General features: G+C 36.5%; 1 protein-coding gene across 11 annotated transcripts in view; it reads left to right on the top strand.

The window, feature by feature from the left end:
* The window catches only part of CAB39L (calcium binding protein 39 like), a 137,620-nt gene that overhangs the window by 77,751 nt on the left and 40,295 nt on the right, over positions 1-19,574 (top strand). For all 11 annotated transcript variants that reach the window (XM_019748037.2, XM_074329935.1, XM_074329940.1 and 8 more), the window contains one exon: positions 17,583-17,701. In XM_019748037.2, the coding sequence (XP_019603596.1) occupies positions 17,583-17,701 (119 nt within the window). The remainder of the gene's footprint in view (positions 1-17,582; positions 17,702-19,574) is intronic.

Below are 19,574 nucleotides of genomic sequence, written 5' to 3' on the forward strand. Positions count from 1 at the left end.
ATAATAATTTTTTACTGATGAATCAAAACTATTCTTATGAAGATCTGTTATTGTGATAATAGCAGAGAGTTCTTTTTTCCCCTCAGCTTTATTTAGGTACAATTAACCAGACAGTTGTTGACTTTGTTCATTTAGTTGTAACACGATGCCTAGAACATAGTTATAAATGAATGCGATTTTCAGTAGACGAAGCTGTTCTCCTCAAGTCCATAGAAAATAAATACTTATAAATACTTCTTGGTTGAATAAATGAATGAAAAGCAGTTAAGATGTAGGACAGTTCAGTATTAAGCATAACACTGACTACACATGTATCGTATTTTCAGGAAAGGGCAGCATTACTGCATTACTAGCAGTATTAGCCTGCCTGCAGGAATGTGCCGTGTGTCTCTGGACTGGAGGCGTGGGGGCTGATGCTGATCCCACAGGCAGCAACTTCCCTTCTCAATCCTAAAGTTTCCATATAAGCTAGTGACAGCTTGATAAAATTCCTCCCAACTCCAAGCTCAGTCTAATCACACAGAACCCCACTGCCCTCATCTCTTGGTTCATAGGTAGCACCGGTACGGCCCCTTCTGGATTACGCACTAGGATGTATTTCCCATATCTAGTGTTATGTTATGTCCTTTGGTTGGTTGAATGAATGAATGTAGGAATGAGAATGAGAGATAGAACCAGAGGTCCTTGGACCAAAAGAAGATTTCCTGAGGTACAACAGTAAGCCACTTTTCTTAGTAAAGTGTGTGGGAGGTAATTCGAGTAATGATAAAGTCATTTCAGTAAATGAATAACCTCTCCTGGGCCTTCTTTGAAAAGAACAACAGTCATTTGATTATAAATTTTCTGGTATGTTTTTATAACAGGAAGAAAAATTTATTGCTTTAGAAATGGGCTGTAGCTTTTGTTAGAAAACCTAAAAGAATGTTGCATTCCTTACAGACAAAAAAGTGAACTTTAGTTTAGAAGACACCTAGGTGGGCTTTTTGTTAGTTGTGAAAGGTGAGGTCTCTAGGCAGTTTGGAAGGAAAAGATTGAAAGAAAAGAGTTTAGATTCCCTTTAGAGTAAAGTAACAGAAATTTGAGAACTGCCCTCTCTTGGGTTAAGTTTGATAGGAGTAGGAAATAGAAGAGAGATAGGAGAAGGGTTTGGATTGAAGGAGAGAGAAGGCTCTAGATCCACGACAGAGGAAGGGGCTTAAGGAAAAAGATGATCAGGAGTGCTGAGGAATAATAATGTTTTTAATAATATTTTATATTATTTAATAATTATATTATAATATTTAATATATATTGATTATATAATAATATGTAATAATTATAATATGTAACACTGTTTCTGCACTGTGCCACCCTTTGTTACATTTAAACCTTTAATAAAAGACCTCTGTGCTAACAGTATATGTTGAGTGAAGGAGAAGGGGGGGGTTTTCTACACTCGGTATAAACAATGTTGAGAAACTAACTAGTTGTAGCAAGACAAGGAATAGGGTGAGAGGAGCTAGGAGATGTGAACTCCCAGCTGACAGCAGTGATGGTGGCCCAAGGTGCTGGCTTAGATTGGGTGGCTGCTGGCTTAGATTGGGGAATCTGTGTGACAAACCTATTTTTCTGTCAGGTATCAAGAGGAAAGCGGTCCACTGAGGTGAGGAAAGTGCGGAGAAAGCACTGCTATCATATGACTAAGAGCTAGTTAAGAGGTACACCTTTGGTTAAAATTGTTTAAAAAGAAAATCTCATTACTTTATTGCCATAAATTTTTATCTAAGCCTTAAAATTGCTTAGATAAAAGAAACACTTCAGCATATTTTTAGCAAGGTTTAAGAGAAAAATAAGTTGTGGCTGAGATTGCAAGGCTTCTGATTTTGTGGGCTCAGGATCAAACTCAGAGCTGTATTTTTGAGGTTTGGACACTATTCAAGACACAGCTTTAAACTCTTTGATGTTTTGAAAAACAAAGTGAGAAAAGATCAAAGGATGAAAATGTGTTGCATGTAAGAGTTGATGCATTCATTTTAAAGGCAGGTGTGCCTTGCAAAACTAGGGTGGATGCCGTCCACTGTTCAGGCTGAATTAGAAAGCAGCTCAAAGAAGCAGAAAACTTACTACTGTGCTAATTTAATCTGTAGTGATTATTTTTTGCTACATTTTAAAAAATCAGGTTCAGCATTCCAGAATCAGCTTCTTAATAAGCCATTTTATGGTCCTAAGTGTTTGAAAATTTCCATGCCCTGAAAATCCTTTTCTGTTCTCTGACACTGATTAAAGTGGTCCTTAACTTTTGGCTTTATTCCTCTAAAACTGAGAAATCATAAAGTCTTAAGACTTGAGTGCATTTCATGCATTTAACAATTTGAAATGCTTACTGTGTGTAGGACATTGATTCTATTTGGTCTTAATTCTGTTTGGTTGTTTATGTATTTTGCACCTGTCATTACATAGATTAAGTTAAAGAATTTACTATTTTGGATGAGGGAAGTACTATATAATATTAAATGGAATTTTATATTATTGTTACCCTATTGTTTTCTTGACACTAATGAATATAAACTTTAGAAGCATTTATACCTATAAAGATACATGATTTATGGGTGATTAAGAATGGTATTTGGCTTCAGGTCCTTAATCAGAAGCATAACCTGTTCATTGTTTGCATTTACCCTGTAAAAAATAAGACAATGACCATTGCAATTTGACCTTACCATACTTTTTAAGGAAGGTAACCTGCCATACGGATAAAGACTGCTCATGCCATGTATAGTGTACAAAATACTTTGTCTGCCTAGTCCTTGTGCTTTCTGGGAAATGCTCCTTCCTTCCCTCTCACGTGGTTACAGTGGGAACAACCATTTTGTGCAACGTGACACCCTGCCCAACACACGGCTGATTGGCCCAGCAGTGGACATCAGACCAAAGTAGGGCCAGAGTATTTGCAGGATTCGGGAACTGGAACTGAGACAGAATCCAGTCTCTAACCAGAAGCTAAAGATATTAGATACAGTTTCTCCATCAGTGGCCAGGCTCCCTACCATGTAGACTAAAGAAATAGAGAAGCCAGTCTGCAGAGAACACAGAGAAAGAATGAAGAAAATAGGCAGAGAGATGGGGGTGAAGGTAGGGGGCTCCCTGATGGAATTCATGTGATATGTAAATTTAATTAAAGTTTAAAAATTTTTAGAGCAACAAATTCTGAGCTGTCCTATGTTCTCTGAAACTTTCCCAGTATCTGTAAATTAGTTTATTTTGAATTTTAGTCCCCTGCAAAAGAGTCCTTGCTAATCCACGCAGTGAACACCGCCTTTGCAACTCTCAGACTGTTCTGCCTAATTAGTTCTGCTGCTGAAATTCAGCACAAACATTTGCCCTGCCCACCTCACTCTCATGATCTCCTCCCTGAAGCCAACACACACAGGAGCCGAACAGAGCAGTTCAGGACTTCAGTGCCTACAGTTGTGTTTCATTTTTAAAAATTAAGGTGTAATTTACAAACAGTGACACTCTCTCTTTTTAGTGCACAGTTCTGTGATGTGGAATAATTCCATCACCCCCAAAATTCTCCCATGCCCCTTTGTAGCCAGCTTCTGCACCCGCCCCCAGCCTCTGGCGACCAGTGATCTATCTTCTGCCGCTGTGTTTTTGCCTTTGCAAATGTGTAAATGGAACCATACAGAATGTAGCCTTTTGAGTCTATCCACGTTCACTTAGCATAATGCATTTGCTGCTCATCCATGCTGTGGTCATGTATCAGGAGTTTGTTCCTCTTTATTGTTGAGCTGTATTCCATTGCATGGATGTACGACATCATTGATCCATTCCCTAACTGAAGGATATTGGGGGAATTTTTAGTTTTTAACAGTTATAAATAAAATCTGTAACCATTTACATGTTGTGTTTTGTTTTGTTTTGTTCTTTTGGTGTGAATGTAGGTTTTCATTTCACTTGGATAAATACCTAGGCATAGGATTGTTGGGTAGTGTCAGATATTTTTGTTTGTTTTGTCTTTGGTTTTTAATTTTAGCCCTTCTAGTAGGTGTTAGTGGTATCTCATTGTGGTTTTAATTTTCTTTCCCCTAATGACTAATGATGTTGAACATCTTTTCCGTTGTTTGCCACCATATCTCTTATTTTGTTAAATGTCATTTCAGATCTTTTACCTTCTTATTTCATTGTTGAATTTTGAATTCTTTATATATTCTGTATACAAGTCAATGGCAACAATTTTAAAGTGGGTGGTTTTCTTTCCCCTCTTTTACTGTCTCATTTGCCTTTTCTCACTTCTGTTATCAATCTGTGAAAGATGCTCTTTATTAGTAGTTACTTCTAATCGATATGACTACTCTTCATCACTTCTTTCTTCCCTATTTTTATCTTATTTGATTCCAATTGATACTTCCATAAATATCATTCATTCAGCAAATAATCATTGAGTATTTCATGTCAGAGCTGACCTTTTTTGAATTTGCCAGCTAACACCAGTGCTTCTTCAGGTTTAATATCTAATCAGTTACAATATATGTAATCTTAGAATTACTGGCTAATTTCAGACAATTTTGGTCATTTCTAGATGTTTTTGCATTATCATCAAAGATGTATTTAGAGTTTTTTTCCTTTTTCTGGCCACTTCTAGTTCCAGAGCTGTGAGATCCAGCAGTCTGAGGGTTGCAGAACACTGGTTTTGAAATAGTTAAGGTTTTATTCCAGTTATATATAGTATGATGCATAGGTACCTACAAAGGTTACCTATAATGTAGAGACCATCATTCATCATCTGTACCTGTTTAAATTTTCTTGAATGCTTTCCATTCTGATCCCTTTCTCTGTTTGGAAAAGCTGTCCCTTGTAGCAGAACTTGTTTTTGTTATCCACAGGGGCTTTCTTTGACTTTGCACACATTTGCTAATGAACTAGAAGAATGTTTTCCTCTGTGTAAAAGTTGGATAGAGTTCTGTGCAGCTTCATTTCTACTGTTCACTGGAATGCTGTATGGAAATATTCTTGTGACATTTTACTGAGAAGTATGAAAACCACGCTCTTATGACATTTCAAAGAGGAGTGATAGTCTGTAGTATTACTGTGGAGTCTAGAAAGGTTTAAACAAAACAGATGACTTCTTTCATTTTAAATTTCATTTATACCTACAGTTATATCTCTTTTATGTAACAAATATATTCTTTCACATGTGTATAAATGAAATTAATGTAGTACATGGACATTTTTTAGTATTTTAAAATCATAAGAGCAGCTGATTCTAAAGTACCATTTTAAATTGAAGACTCACCTACTAATTTTCTATGAATTTAAATTGAAGACTCACCTACTAATTTTCTATTAAAAGTTTGTATAGTGTTTTTTTCTTAAAGGAAGATATAATGTGCTTCCTCATGTATCTGTTTTTTATCTTTCTGTCTCCCCTTCCTTTAAATCCTTCTTCCTGGCTCCCTGTCCGTCTTTTCTTCCTTGCTCTCTCCTTCTCTCTCTTTCTCCCTTACTTACTCCCTCTCTTTACTTGTCTCTATGAAATGAAGTAAAAGAAATGGGTAGTCATACATGTTTCTTATATTTAATCATGGTCAACATTTTGATGTTTCCATTTATTTCTGCCAGTTATATGTACCATAATTTATTTAACCAGGCCTAATTCTGGGTCTGTTGGTTGTTTCTAATTCTTTATTATCACCGCGGCGATAAAGATCTCTGTGCCTGACACTTTTTTTCCATACTTAAGATAGTTAGTTAAGATTATTTTCTCAGGCTCGATTTCCCAATGTGGGATTCTAGGACATCAGTCAGGTGTTATTAGATTGCTTTATATCCTCACCAAATGTATAAGAAACAGCACTGAATTTTTCCATTTAAAAAATTACTGTGGATCAATTTACATCCCAACCAGCAATGCATGAGGGTTCTCTTTTCTCCACATCCTCTCCAACACTAGTTATTTCTTGTCTTATTGATACTAGCATTCTATCAGGTGTGAAGTAGTAGCTCATTATGGTTTTGATTTGCATTTCCCTTATAACTAGTGATGTTGAGCATCTTTTCATGTATCTATTGTCCATTTATATGTCTTCTTTGGAAAAATGTCTATTCAGGTCTTCTGCCTATTTTTAAATTGGATTGTTTGGGTTTTTGTTGTTGTTATTGAGTTGAACTCTTTACATATTTTGGACATTAACCCCTTATCAGGGGTGTCGTTTACAGATATCTTCTCTCACTCAGTGGTTGCCTTTTTGTTTTGTTGATGGTTTCTTTTGCTGTGCAGAAGCTTTATCCCACCCCCCAAATTTGAAAACACTTATTTGTAAAGATATATGTGCCCTATGTTCATTGCAGCATTATTTACAATAGCAAAGACATGGAAACAACCTAAATATTCTTTGATGGATGGTTGAATAAAGAAGATATGTGAGGAAGAAGAAGAGGAAGAGGAAGAGGAAGAAGAAGAGGAAGAAGAAAGAGGAGGAGGACATATATACATTGGAATACTACTTAGCCATAAAAAAGATGAAATATTGCTATTGGTGACAATATGGATGGATCTTGAGATTATTATGCCAAGTGAAATAAGTCAGACAAGAACCATATGATTTCACTCATGTGAGATATAAAATGAAAAGCAACAAACGGACAAGCAAAACAAAACAAAACAAAAATACCTAAACTCACAGATACAGATAATAGAATGGTGGTTAGCAGAGGAGAAGGAGGGTAGGGGAAGGATGAGGAGGGTAAAGGTGGTCAAATATATGGTGATGGAAGGAGACTAGACTCTGGGTGGTGAGCACACACACAATAGAATATACAGATGTTGTATTATAAACTTCTATACCTGAAATTTATATAATGTTAATAACCAATGTTATCCCAATAAATTTAATTTTAAAATAATGACTGGGACTCTGGGCCAAGATGGCAACATAGGAGTCTCCTGAATTTCCCTCCTCCTATGGATGCACAGAATGTACAGTTACACATGGAGGAATTTCCTCTGAGAGAAAATCCAAAAACTAGCTGAGGGACTCCTACTCATTGGGCGACCGAGAAAATACCCACATCAAAATGGGTAGGAAATGCTGAGACACACTCTTGCCATCAATCCCACCCCTGGCATAGCACCATACAATTGGGAGGGAACCCCCGACTCCCAGCTTCTCCCTGAGAAGCAAAGGGTTTGGACCATACATCTAGTGCTCCAAATTTTAAGGCTGCCAACTGAGAGATAGGCACCTAAATCACCTGTCTGTGAAAGCTAACGGGACCTGTATTCATGAGTGCCATGGGGCTAGAGCAAACAAAGAAGCAGTTAACAGTCACAGGAGCACTTGTTACAGCTGTTTCCGCCTCTCTCCCCCACCCCACTCCCAGGGCTAGCACAGAGTACAGGCAAAAACACGCATCTCCCAGTCTTTCCCTAGAAGGGGTTTGATGGCATACTTTAGAAGCTGGTACCTGAGGCTCCAGCTTCTAATTAGCATGCACCTGGTTGCTGGCGGTGATTCTTCTAAGAGTCCAAAAGTCAAAAGTGCTAGTGGGCACTTCTGCATTCTTCGTCCAACTTGCTCCAAAAAGAAAACCAAGTTGCCAGTATCTTTCTGGAAAGAGCTTGTATACATATCTAGCTTCCCAGCTTTTATAGCTGCCACCCAAGGGTCAGGCCCCCAAATAAGCTAGCGCTGATAGCTAATGGAGCTTGCATTCACAGGTCTCATATTACTGTAGTAAACAAAGAAGCTAAGTTTTTTCAAAGATTTTTATTTAAAATATAACTAACATACAGCATTATATCAGTTTCAGGTGTACGCCATAGTTGTTCAACATTTATATACCTAAAAAAGTAATCATCGTAAGTCCAGCAACCATCTGATGTTATCACAATATTATTGTTATCACAATATTATTGACTATATTCCCCATGCTGTACATTACAACCCCATAACTCATTTGTTTTATACCTGGAAATTTGAACCTCTTATTCCCCTTCACCTCCCCCCCCTTTTAAATTTTTCAATTACAGTTAACATTCAATATTATTTTGTATTAATTTCAGGTGTTCAGAATAGAGGTTAGACATTTGTATAATTTAAGAAATGAACCCCTGACTAGTCTAGTACCCACCCACCTGCACTATACATAGCTATTACCATATTATTGACTATATTCCGTAGGCTTTACTATTTTGTAACTACCAATTTATACTTCTTAATCCCTTCACCTTTTTCACCCTTTCCCTCAAACTCCTCCCATCTATCACACCAATAAATCTAGTATCCATCTGAAACCATATATAGTTATTACAATATTATTGACTATATTCCTTGTGATATACCCTACATCCCCATGACTACTTTGTAACAACCAATTTGTACTTTTTAATCCCTTCCCATTTTTCACCCACCCCTTCAACCTCCCTCCTATTTGGCAACCATCAAAATGTTCTTTGTATCTATGAGTGAGTTTCTGTTCTGTTTGTTTATTTATTTTGTTCTTTAGATTCCACAAGAAGCAGTTTTTAAATGGGCACAGGATCATCCCCTGTGGCTATACACCCAGGCTCAGTGCAGAAATAGGTAAAAATGCTCATCTCCCAGTTTCTTTGTGGAAAGGGTTTGACTGCATACTTTACCAGCTGCTGCCTGAGGGTTCAGCTTTTAATCAGTTCACATCTAGGTACTGACTGCAATCCTCTCCTTTGGAACTAACAGTTCTTGACACACCCACAACTACTGGGAGTCACTAAGAACAAAGATGGTGGCTTGGAAAATCACAGTTTTGATAGGCAACAAGGAGCTCAGTCCAGGCTGATTCACAGGGTTCATTTCTTACATGTGATTAGTCTGTCAAGACTAGGAGAGGTGGCTGTTTCATCTAAGGTGCAGAAACCAACACAGAGGTCAAAGAAAATGAAGAAACAAGGGAATATGTTCAAAACAAAAGAACAAGATAAATCTCCAAAAACCAAGCTTAATGAAATAGAAATAAGTGATTTACTTAACAGAGAGTTCAAAGTAAAGGTCATAAAGATGCTCACTAAGGTCAGGAGAGCAATTCATGAACAAAGTGAGAATTTCAAAGGGATAATAACAGAAAGATAGAAAAAATAATAAAAAAAGTACCAAACAGAAGTCACAGAGCTGAAGAATACAATACTGTATTGAAAACTTCAGTAGTGGGCTTCAGCAGCAGATTAGATCAAGCAGAAGTGAGGATAGTGAACTTAAAGACAGGATAGTGGAATTTATGAACCAGAGGAGCAAAAAGAAAAAAGCATTTAAAAAGAAAGAGTGAAGATAGCTTAAGAGACTTAAGAGACATTGTCATGTTGACTAATATATGCATTATAGGGTCCCAAAAGGAAAACAGAGGGAAGGGGGATGAAAACTTGTTCAAAAAAAATAATGACTAAAAACTTCCTAACCTGGAGAAAGAAACAGCCATCCAGGTGCCAGAAGCCCAAAAGGTTCCAAAGAAGATGAATCCAAAGAGATCCACACCAAGACTTACTATAATTAAATTGTGAAAGTTAAAGACAAAGAGAGAATCTTAAAAGCAGCATGATAAAAATAACTTGTTATATACAAAGGAACTCCCCATAATACTGTCAGCTGATTTTTTTCAGCAGAAGCCCTAGAGCACAGAAGGGAGAGATATGGCATATTCAAACTACTGAAAGAAAAGAACTTCCAATCAAAAAATCTTATGCCCAGCAAAACTGTCATGCAGAACAAAACGAGAGATAGTGTTTCATAGACAAACAAAACCTGAAGGTGTCCATCACCACTAGCTTGGCCTCACAAGAAATGTTAAAGGGAGTTCTTCAAGCTGAAATGAAAGGATGTTAATTAATAGCATGAAAGTATAAAACTCAGTGGTAAAGGTAATTAAATTAGAATAATCTAATATTATAATGGTGGTGAGTAAATCACTTATAACTCTAGTATAAAGGTTTAAAGAGAAAAATATTTAAAATAACCATAACTACAATAGATTGTTAGTGAATACATAATATGAAAAGATGTGAATTGTGACATCACAACATGAAATGTGTGTGGGGGGGTGGAGGAATGTGAAATGTAAAGCTTTTATATGCATTTGAAGTTAAATTATTATCAGCTTACATTAGATTGTTATAAATATAAGATATTTTATATAAGCCTCATAGTAACCATAAGGCAAAAACCCATTGTGGGTACACAAACAATAAAGAGAAAGGAATTGATGCATAACACTACAAAAAAAAAAAAATCATTAAATCACAAAGGAAGAAAGAAAGGAAGAGAGGAATACAAACAGCCAGAAAACAATGAAGAAAATGGCAGTAGTAATTCCATACCTATCAATAATTATTTTAAGTGTAAATAGACTAAATTCTTCAGCCAAAAGACACAGAGTGGCTGAATGGATAACAAAACAAGACCTAGTTATATGCTGCCTACAAGAGACTCACTTTAAGAACACAGATTTAAGAACACACATAGACTGAATGTGAAGGGATGGAAAAAAACATTCCATGAAAATGGATACAAAAAGAAAGCAGGGGTACCTATACTTACAATAGACAAAATAGACAGTAAGCCAAAAACTATAACAGGAGACAAGGAAGGTCATTATATAATAAGCAGTTATGTGCTGTTTATAACAATGCTTTGGTCAGCAACAAACTGCATAATAGATAAATATAAGATGATGATCCCATAAGATTATAACAGAACTAAAAATTTCTATCACCTAGAGCTAGTGACATGGTAGCTGTTATAGCTGAGCAAAATGCAGTACTCGTGTTTGTGGTGATGCTGGTCTAAACAAACCCACTGCAGTGCCAGTTGTATAAAAGTATAGCACATATAATTATAGTAGTAGGCTTACCATCCAGGTTTGTGTAAGTACACTCTATGATGTTTATACAATGATGAAATCACCTAATGACACATTTCTCAGACCATATCCCCATTGTTAAGCACCACATGACTGTAATGGGGTCAGTTATTCAAGAGTCTATAACAATTGTAAATATTTATTCAGCCAACATTGGGTTGGCTAAATATATAAAGCAAATATTAATACATCTGGAGGGGAGAAAGGGCAACAATACAATAATGCTAGGTGATTTTCATACCCCACTTTCAACAATGGCTAGATCATGCAAACGGAAAATCAATTGGACTTAAACTACATGTTAAACCATATGGACCTAACAGATATACCGTGTTTTCCTGAAAAGAAGACATAGCCGGATCATTAGCTCTAATGTGTCTTTTAGAGCAAAAATTAATATAAGACTTGATCTTATTTTAATATAATATAAGACCCAGTCTTATATAATATAATATAATATAATACCAAGTCTTATATTAATTTTTGCCCCAAAAGATACTTTAGAGCTGATGGTCTGGCTAGGTCTTATTTTCAGGGAAATACAGTATATAGAACATTCCATCCAACAGTAGCAGAATACACATTCTTCTCAAGTGCACACACAACATTCTCCAGGATAGATCATATGTTAGGCCACAGAACAAGTCTTAATAAATTTAAGATGATTGAAATCATATCAAGTATCTTTTCCAACCATGAAAGTATGAACTAGAAATCAATTACAAGAGGAAAACTAGAAAACTCACTAATATGTGGTGATTAAACCATATGTTCCTGAATAACCAATGGGTCAAGAAGAAATCAAAAGAATAACAAAAAAAATTATGAGACAAATGAAAATGGAAACAATATACGAAAATTTATGGGATGCAGCAAAAGCACATCTAAAAAGGAAATTTATAGTGATAAATATCCATATTAAGAAAAACGAATGATCTTAAATAACCTAACTTTATACCATAAGTAACTAGAAAAATAACAAATTAAGACTAGGTTATTAGAAGGAAGGAAATAACAAAGATCAACAGAAATAAATGAAATAGAAACTAGAAAGACAATAGAAAAGAACAATGAAACTAACAGCTGGTTTTTTGAAAACAGAAAATTGACAAAACTTTAGCTAAACTGAGAAAAATGGAAAACTCAAAATCAGAAATGAAAGAGGAGACATAGCAACTGGTAATACAGAATTACTAAGGATCATAAGAAATTGCTATGAACAATTATATGCCAACAAATTGAACAACCAAGAAGTTGATAAATCCTAGAAACACACAATCTACTGAGCCTCAATCTACTGAATTATGAAGTAATAGAAAATCTGAGCAGACCAATAACGAGTAAGGATGTTGATCAGTAATCAAAACCTTCCAACACAGGCCGGCCCGGTTGCTCAGGCGGTTGGAGCTCCGTGCTCCTAACTCCGAAGGCTGCCAGTTTGATTCCCACATGGACCAGTGGGCTCTCAACCACAAGGTTGCCGATTCAACTCTACGAGTCCCACAAGGGATGGTGGGCTCCGCCCCCTGCAACTAAGATTGAACATGGCACCTTGAGCTGAGCTGCCGCTGAGCTACTGGATGGCTCAGTTGGTTGGAGTGCATCCTCTCAACCACAAGGTTGCCGGTTTGACTTCCGTAAGGGATGATGGGCTGCACCCCCTGTAACTAGCAACGGCAACTGGACCTGGAGCTGAGCTGCGCCCTCCACAACTAAGATTGAAAGGACAACAACTTGACTTGGAAAAAAAAAAAAAGTCCTGGAACTACACACTGTTCCCCGTCCCAATAAAATCCTTTTTTTTTTTTTTTTTTTTTTAAAAAAAACACCTTCCAACACAAAAAAAGCGTGGGCCCAGATGGTTTCACTGGTGAATTTTACCAAACATTTAAAGAAGAATTAATGCCACTCCTTAAACTCTTCCAAATATAGAAGGAGAAGAAGAAATACTTTCAAACTAACTTTATGAGGCCAGTATTACTCCGATACCAAAGCCAAAGGCACTACAAAAACAGAAAGTTACAGGCCGATATTCCTAATGAACATAGATGTGAAAATCCTTGACAAAATATTAGCAAGCCAAATTTAACATTACATTAAAAGTATCATACACCATGATCAAGTGGGATTTATTCCAGGAATACAAGGATAGTTCAACATCTACAAAAAAGTGTGTTACACCACATTATTAAAATGAAGGATAAAAATCATATGATCATCTCAATAGGTGAACCAAAAGCATTTGACAAAATTCAACATCCTTTCATGATAAAAACTTTGAACAAATTGTGTATAGAAGAAATATACCTTAACATAATAAAGGCCATCTATGACAAGCCCACTGCTAACGCTATTCAGTGATAGAAAGCTGAAAACCTTTCCTATAAGATCAGGAACAACACAAGGATGCTCACTCTTGCCACTTGTATTCAACATACTGAAAGTCCTAGCCAGGGCAATGTCAACTAAATAAATGAATAGAGAAATATATACACTATATTAGAGCTTATTGTCCGGCTTGGTCTTATTTTTGGGAAAACAGGGTAACAACTCAGCAGTGAAAAGGAATGAACTTTGATACACACAACAACTTGGATGAATCTTGAGGAATTATGCTGAGTAAACAAAGTCAATACCAATACCATGTATGTATGTATGTATGTATGTATGTATGTATGTATAGGCATCCAAAGCAGAAAGAAAGAAAACCTGTGTCTATTTGCAGATGACATGATATTATATATAGAAAACCCTAATACTACCAAAAAAAATTTTAGAACTAACAAGTAGATTCAGTAAAGTTGCAGATAAAAAATCAATATACAAAAAAATCACTTGTGTTTCTATACACTAACAATGAGTTATCAAAAAATAAATTAAGAGGGGCAGCCAGATAGTTCAGTGGTTAGAGCATGGTGCTGTTAACAATAAGGTTGCTGGTTCAATCCCCACATGGACCACTGTGAGCTGCACCCTCCACAACTAGACTGAAACAACTACTTGACTTGGAGCTAATGAGTCCTGGAAAAACATACTTAAATAAATAAAAGTTTAAAAAATAAAATGAAATCCCATTTACAATAACATCAAGAAGAAATATTTAGGAGTAAATTTAACCATGGAGGTGAAAGATCTGTACACTGAAAACTAGCAAACACTAATGAAAAATTGAAGAAGGCAAAAATAAATGGAAAACATTTTATCTTCATGGATTTGAAGAATAAATAATGTTAAAATGTCCATACTACCCGAAGCATTCTACAGATTCAGTGCAATCCTTATCAAAAAATGTTCACAGAAATAGAAAAAACAAATCAAAAGTTATATGGAACCACAAAAGACCCCAAATAGTCCATGCAATCTTGAGAAAGAAGAACAAAGCTGGAGGCATCACACTTCTGATTTGTAACTATATTACAAAGCTATGGGAGTGTGGTATGGGCATAAAAACTAATACCTAGATTAACGAAACATAATATAAACCCAGAAATAAACCCATGTATGTATGTTCAATTAATTTTCAACAAAGGAGCCGAGAATATACAGTGGGGAAAGGACAGTCTTTTCAATAAATGATGTTGGGAAAACCGCATATCTACATGCTAAGGAATTAAACTGGACCCTTATCTTATACGATACACAAAAATCAGATTGAACATATGACCTGAAATGATAAAACTCCAAGAAGAAAACATGGGGTAAGCTCCTCCCCTTGGGGAGAAACTAGCTCAGGGGAGGCAAAGGGGTGCCTTCTTTCCCAGGGTGGGTATTGATGAGTTTGGTTCCCGTTCTGATTCTACCCTGCCCGTTAGTCATCAGAGAAATGCAAATTAAAACCATAATGAGATGTAACCTCACACCTGTTAGGATGTCTAGTATCATAAAGAAAAGATATAAGAAATGCCAGGAAGGATGTGGAGAAATGAGAAGTCTTGTGAACTGTTAACCTTATTAAAAATGGGCTCAAATGGATTACAGACTTAAATGTAAAACATAAAACTTTTTTAAAAAATAGAGGAAAGCCTTCAGGATCTAGAGTCAGGCAAAAAATTCTTAAACTTGACACTGAAAGCACAACCTATAAAACAAAAATTGATAAATTGGATTTCATCAAAAGTCAGAACTTTTGCTCTGCAAAAGGTCCTGTTAATAGGATGAAAAGACAAGCTACAGGCTGGGAGAAAATCCTTCAACTAGTATCTAGTATCTAGAATATTATCTAGATACTACGGTCTACAAACTAGTATCTAGAATATGTGAAGAACCTTCAAAACTTAACAGTATAAAAAACAAACAAACCAATTCGAAAATGGGCAAAAGACATAAAGAGACATTTCACCAAAGAGGAATGTACAGGTAGCTCCAAGCACGTTAAGATGTTCCCTAGCCATTAGGGAAATACAAATCAAGACAACCATGAGAAATTACTACATACCTATCAGAACAGCTAAAATAAACTAATGACAACACTAAATGCTGGCAAGGATGCATAGGAATTACATTGCTGATGGAATGTAAAATGGTATGGCCAATCTGAAAAACAATTTGTCAGTTTCTTTAAAAACTGAACATGCAACTGCCCTAGTAGAAATTGCACTTCCGGTATTTATCACAGAGAAATGAAACCTGGTCATGAATGTTCACAGCAGCTTTATTTATAAGGGCCAAATGCTGGAAACAACTTAGAAATCCTTCTGCTGTTAAATGGTTAAACAAACTCTGTGGTACATCTACACCAGGAACTACCGTGTTTCCCTGAAAATAAGACCTAGCCAGACAGTCAGCTTTAATGCATCTTTTGGAGCAAAAATTAATAAGACCCAGTTTTATTTTACTATAAGATCGAGTCTTGTATGATATAATATAATATTAATATAATATAATATAATACTGGGTCTTATATTAATTTTTGCTCCAAAAGATGCATTAGAGCTCATTGTCCGGCTAGGTCTTATTTTCGGGGAAACAGGGTAACTACTCAGCAATGAAAAGGAATAAACTTTGATACACACCACAATTTGGATGAATCTTGAGGAATTAATGCTGAGTGAAAAAAGCCAATACCAAAAGGTTACACTTTGTATGGTTCCATTTACATAACATTCTTGAAATGAGAAAATTATAGAAATGAAGAACAGGTTAGTGGTTGCCAGAGGTCAGGGATGGGATGGTGATGGGGGAAGAGAGGTGAGTGTGGCTATGAAAAGGCAAGAGGTGTGATGGCTCAGAACCCAGACTCTGGAGTCCATCGACTTGGGATCGAGTGCTGCTCACATCCAGTCTGGGTCAGGTAACCTTGCTGGTCCTTAATTTCCTTATAACATGTACATTATAAGGTTGTTGTAAGGATTGGATAATACATGTAAAGTTCTTAGCATAAGTGCCTGACACAGAGCAAGCACTTAATACATATAGCTGCCATGAGGGTGGTAGGATGGAGAATGGGGGTAGTGGGGAAGTGGAGGTACTGATTGATTGATGCAAAGATGTTGTTGTAATACAGAGGGGGCAGTGATCCCAAAGGCGAATACTCCTGATCTGAATCTTAAAGGATGACTGAGAATTAGTTAGAAAAACAAAGGAAGGAAAAGCATTCAGGACAAACAGAAGAGCATGAACAAGGCATAGAAGCGTGAAAGATTACATATAAGTATATGTAGAAAAGCAATTTGGTATTAATAGAACTTGAAGTAGGAATGGAAAGTGAGAGGTGACTGGAGAGGCAGGCAAGGGCCAGGCCATGGAAGCTGTTAGATGTTTCTTTGAGCAAAAGCACTAAAGAGAAGAGAATGGTGTGGTGGAATTTGCATTTCTAGCTAGCTCACTCTGCCAAGTGAAGGATGCTTTGAAGTAGAGGGCATACCTGGAAGACTCTCTTCACTAGTTCAGTAGGGAGATGACCGGCTAGAATCAGGGCCATAGCAGTTGAGAATGGAATGTCATTCTTGTCCTTATTTTCCATATAAAAAACTCCGGTTCAATGGGCGCTTGGAGAAGCTGGCAGGCTATCCTGGGGTTGTGGGGTGTGTGAGAGTGGAAGTCTTATTACACATGCGTGCTCTAAGAAACCCTGCCCAAGATTGGCTGTAGTTCCCCTGGCTCGGGCTACTTGCTAGGACTGAGTGGTCCCTTCTATTGACTAGTTTAGATATGACTTCTTATCATCACCTAAGTCAAGTGTGTTCACCTAATAGAAAGCTTACTTTTTTTTTTTTTTTTTTAATGCAGCAAGGTGAGAGGGGAATGGATAAAAAGGAGGGGAAAAATTACTAAAAAGTATATCTAAGAGAAAGGAATTTGATTCCAACCTACATTTGCTAAAATATTTTCTTCATCTGTTTTCCCTCCTTATTTATGAAGGTTTAAAAATGCTAATCATAGTATTTTTCTTGTAAAAAGGTGAAAAAAATAATTCAGTTATGTCATATTTACTATTTTATATTCATCTGTGCATTTCACTTACTGCTGTGAGAAATAGACTTCCAATGGTCCAAATTTCCCACAGTGCAAATCCTGTGGCAAGGAACTATCAATTTTGCAGACTCTGTGTTGAGTGTTTGAAAGCACAGCTGACTAAAGAGTAGACGTTTTCGTCTTAGGAAGGACAGTGCTATTTGTGTGTGTGTGTAAACAGCCGTTGAGATATCGTTCACATGCCATACAGTTCACCGATTTCAAGTGTACAATATAATGGTTGGTTGTTTCTTTAACAGGGCAAAAAAGATGTGACCCAGATATTTAACAACATCCTGAGACGACAGATAGGCACTCGGTTTCCTACTGTGGAGTACATTAGTGCTCATCCTCACATCCTGTTTATGCTCCTCAACGGGTAGGTACATGGTTTCCTTGAAGGTAAGTTTGAGTAGTTGTTAAATGAAGAGTTTAAGAATAGTTGAAAGAATAGTTGTTAAATGTATATAGCATTAGCCATACTTGAGGTCAGCCCTCCAAATCTACATCTCCCTGATTACTTAGGGCACAGCACAATCCTTTCTTTGCATCTTTATATTTCTCAGGTTCCTTCCATTGACTGCCTCTCTTTTCCTCCACTTTCCTGTTAGCTCTTGTCTCTTCCAATTTTATTATTGCTTGCACCTCCCAATCTGCCCTTTCCCTAGCTTCCCACTTAACCCTTTCCCTGTTTTCATGGGACCAAATCCCCTAACCCTAATCCCCATTTACACACACACACACACACACACACACACACTCTTCTTCCAATGAGCAGCACCTGCCAAGGCGATGTGCTCCCACACAGAGGTAAAGTAACTATTACTATACGTATATGGGACCACAGGGGAGCCCGAAAGTCTAGCCAGATAATAGAATCCCAGATTTTTCTTTATATGTATACTTATTTACAGATGTTTCTTGGGCATTTTGAAGCTATTCTAACTCCTACAGACCAGAGCGCTGGGTGTAGCAAGTCTTGGGACAGCAGATTGTCTTCTGCCTCCCTTTCCCTATCTTTCTACTCCACCATCTCAAATCTATGTATTATGTTGTTTCATCCCTAGTCCATCTCCTCTGTGTTTAATTCCCAATTCCTGTCTTGTACATTTTTAAACATCTAATTGTATCAAAGCAATGCATAACACATAGTTTAAAAATCAGATATATCATCACATACCAGCTCTTTGCTTCTTCCTTCTCCATGTGCCTCAGTCTTATTGCCCAGAGACAATCACTTTCATCTTTATTATTTGTTCATCTGGTATTTACCGCTATATTTCAAGTAATGGGCCTACACTAATATTTTGATTTATCAATTTTAAAAGCTATCTTTTGACTTTTTAATAGGCTAGGTAATTTAGTTTTTCTACCATCACCATTATTCTATTTTCCTTCCCCTTATCCTCTCAATATACTTTATCACAATTTTTTATTTTATTAAAAATCACATTTATATTAGTATGGCTATGTAATCATTATTCATTGTTGACCAAAGTAGTATATTATGATTACTTTGTTTTTTGGTATAAAATATTGTTTTTATGGGAGAATTGGTTCTTCCAATTCTGGAAAGAGAACTATACTTGTATCATGTATTAGAGCAGGATAAACTTATAACAAACATTAAACTTTATAACCTAAAGACTCCCAAAATGGAATGACTTCACAGCAAGTTAAGTTTATTTTCCAAATAGTGCAGAGCAAATGTTCTAGGTCATCACGGGGTTCTGCCTTCTTTACCATGTGGTTGCTCAAATCACTTTGTTCATTGCCATTTCAGCCCACGGGAAGGCAAAAATACATCGGAGAATTTATGAACCAGGCCTGGAAATGGCTTGTTTTCTCCCATTCACATTCCATTTGAGAGCCCTTAGTCACTTGGCCCCTTAATTCTTAAGGGAATCTGAGAAATGTACTTTAGTGCCCAGGAAGAAGAGGAGAATGGATTTCGATGGACTGCTAACATTCTGTCACATATTGTTTCTTTGAAAATTTCTTTCCTTTCATTTTTCTGTTTTCACTTTCTAGGTCTCCTATTAGTCAGAGTTGAATCTCTGGTATTTATTTCTTATCTCTTCTATTTTCTATTTCTTGCCTTTTGTTTTACTTTTGGAAGATGTTCATTTTATCTTCCATTGAAGATAAACTATTGAATTTTAATTCAGCTATCTTATTTTTAATTTAGAAGAACTCTGTTCTCTGAGTGTTCCTTTTCCTGGTCTCTTGCACTTCCTAGTTCTGTGACTATG

This window comes from Rhinolophus sinicus, linkage group LG04 (assembly GCF_036562045.2).
Source record: "Rhinolophus sinicus isolate RSC01 linkage group LG04, ASM3656204v1, whole genome shotgun sequence".
Lineage (NCBI taxonomy): Eukaryota > Metazoa > Chordata > Mammalia > Chiroptera > Rhinolophidae > Rhinolophus > Rhinolophus sinicus.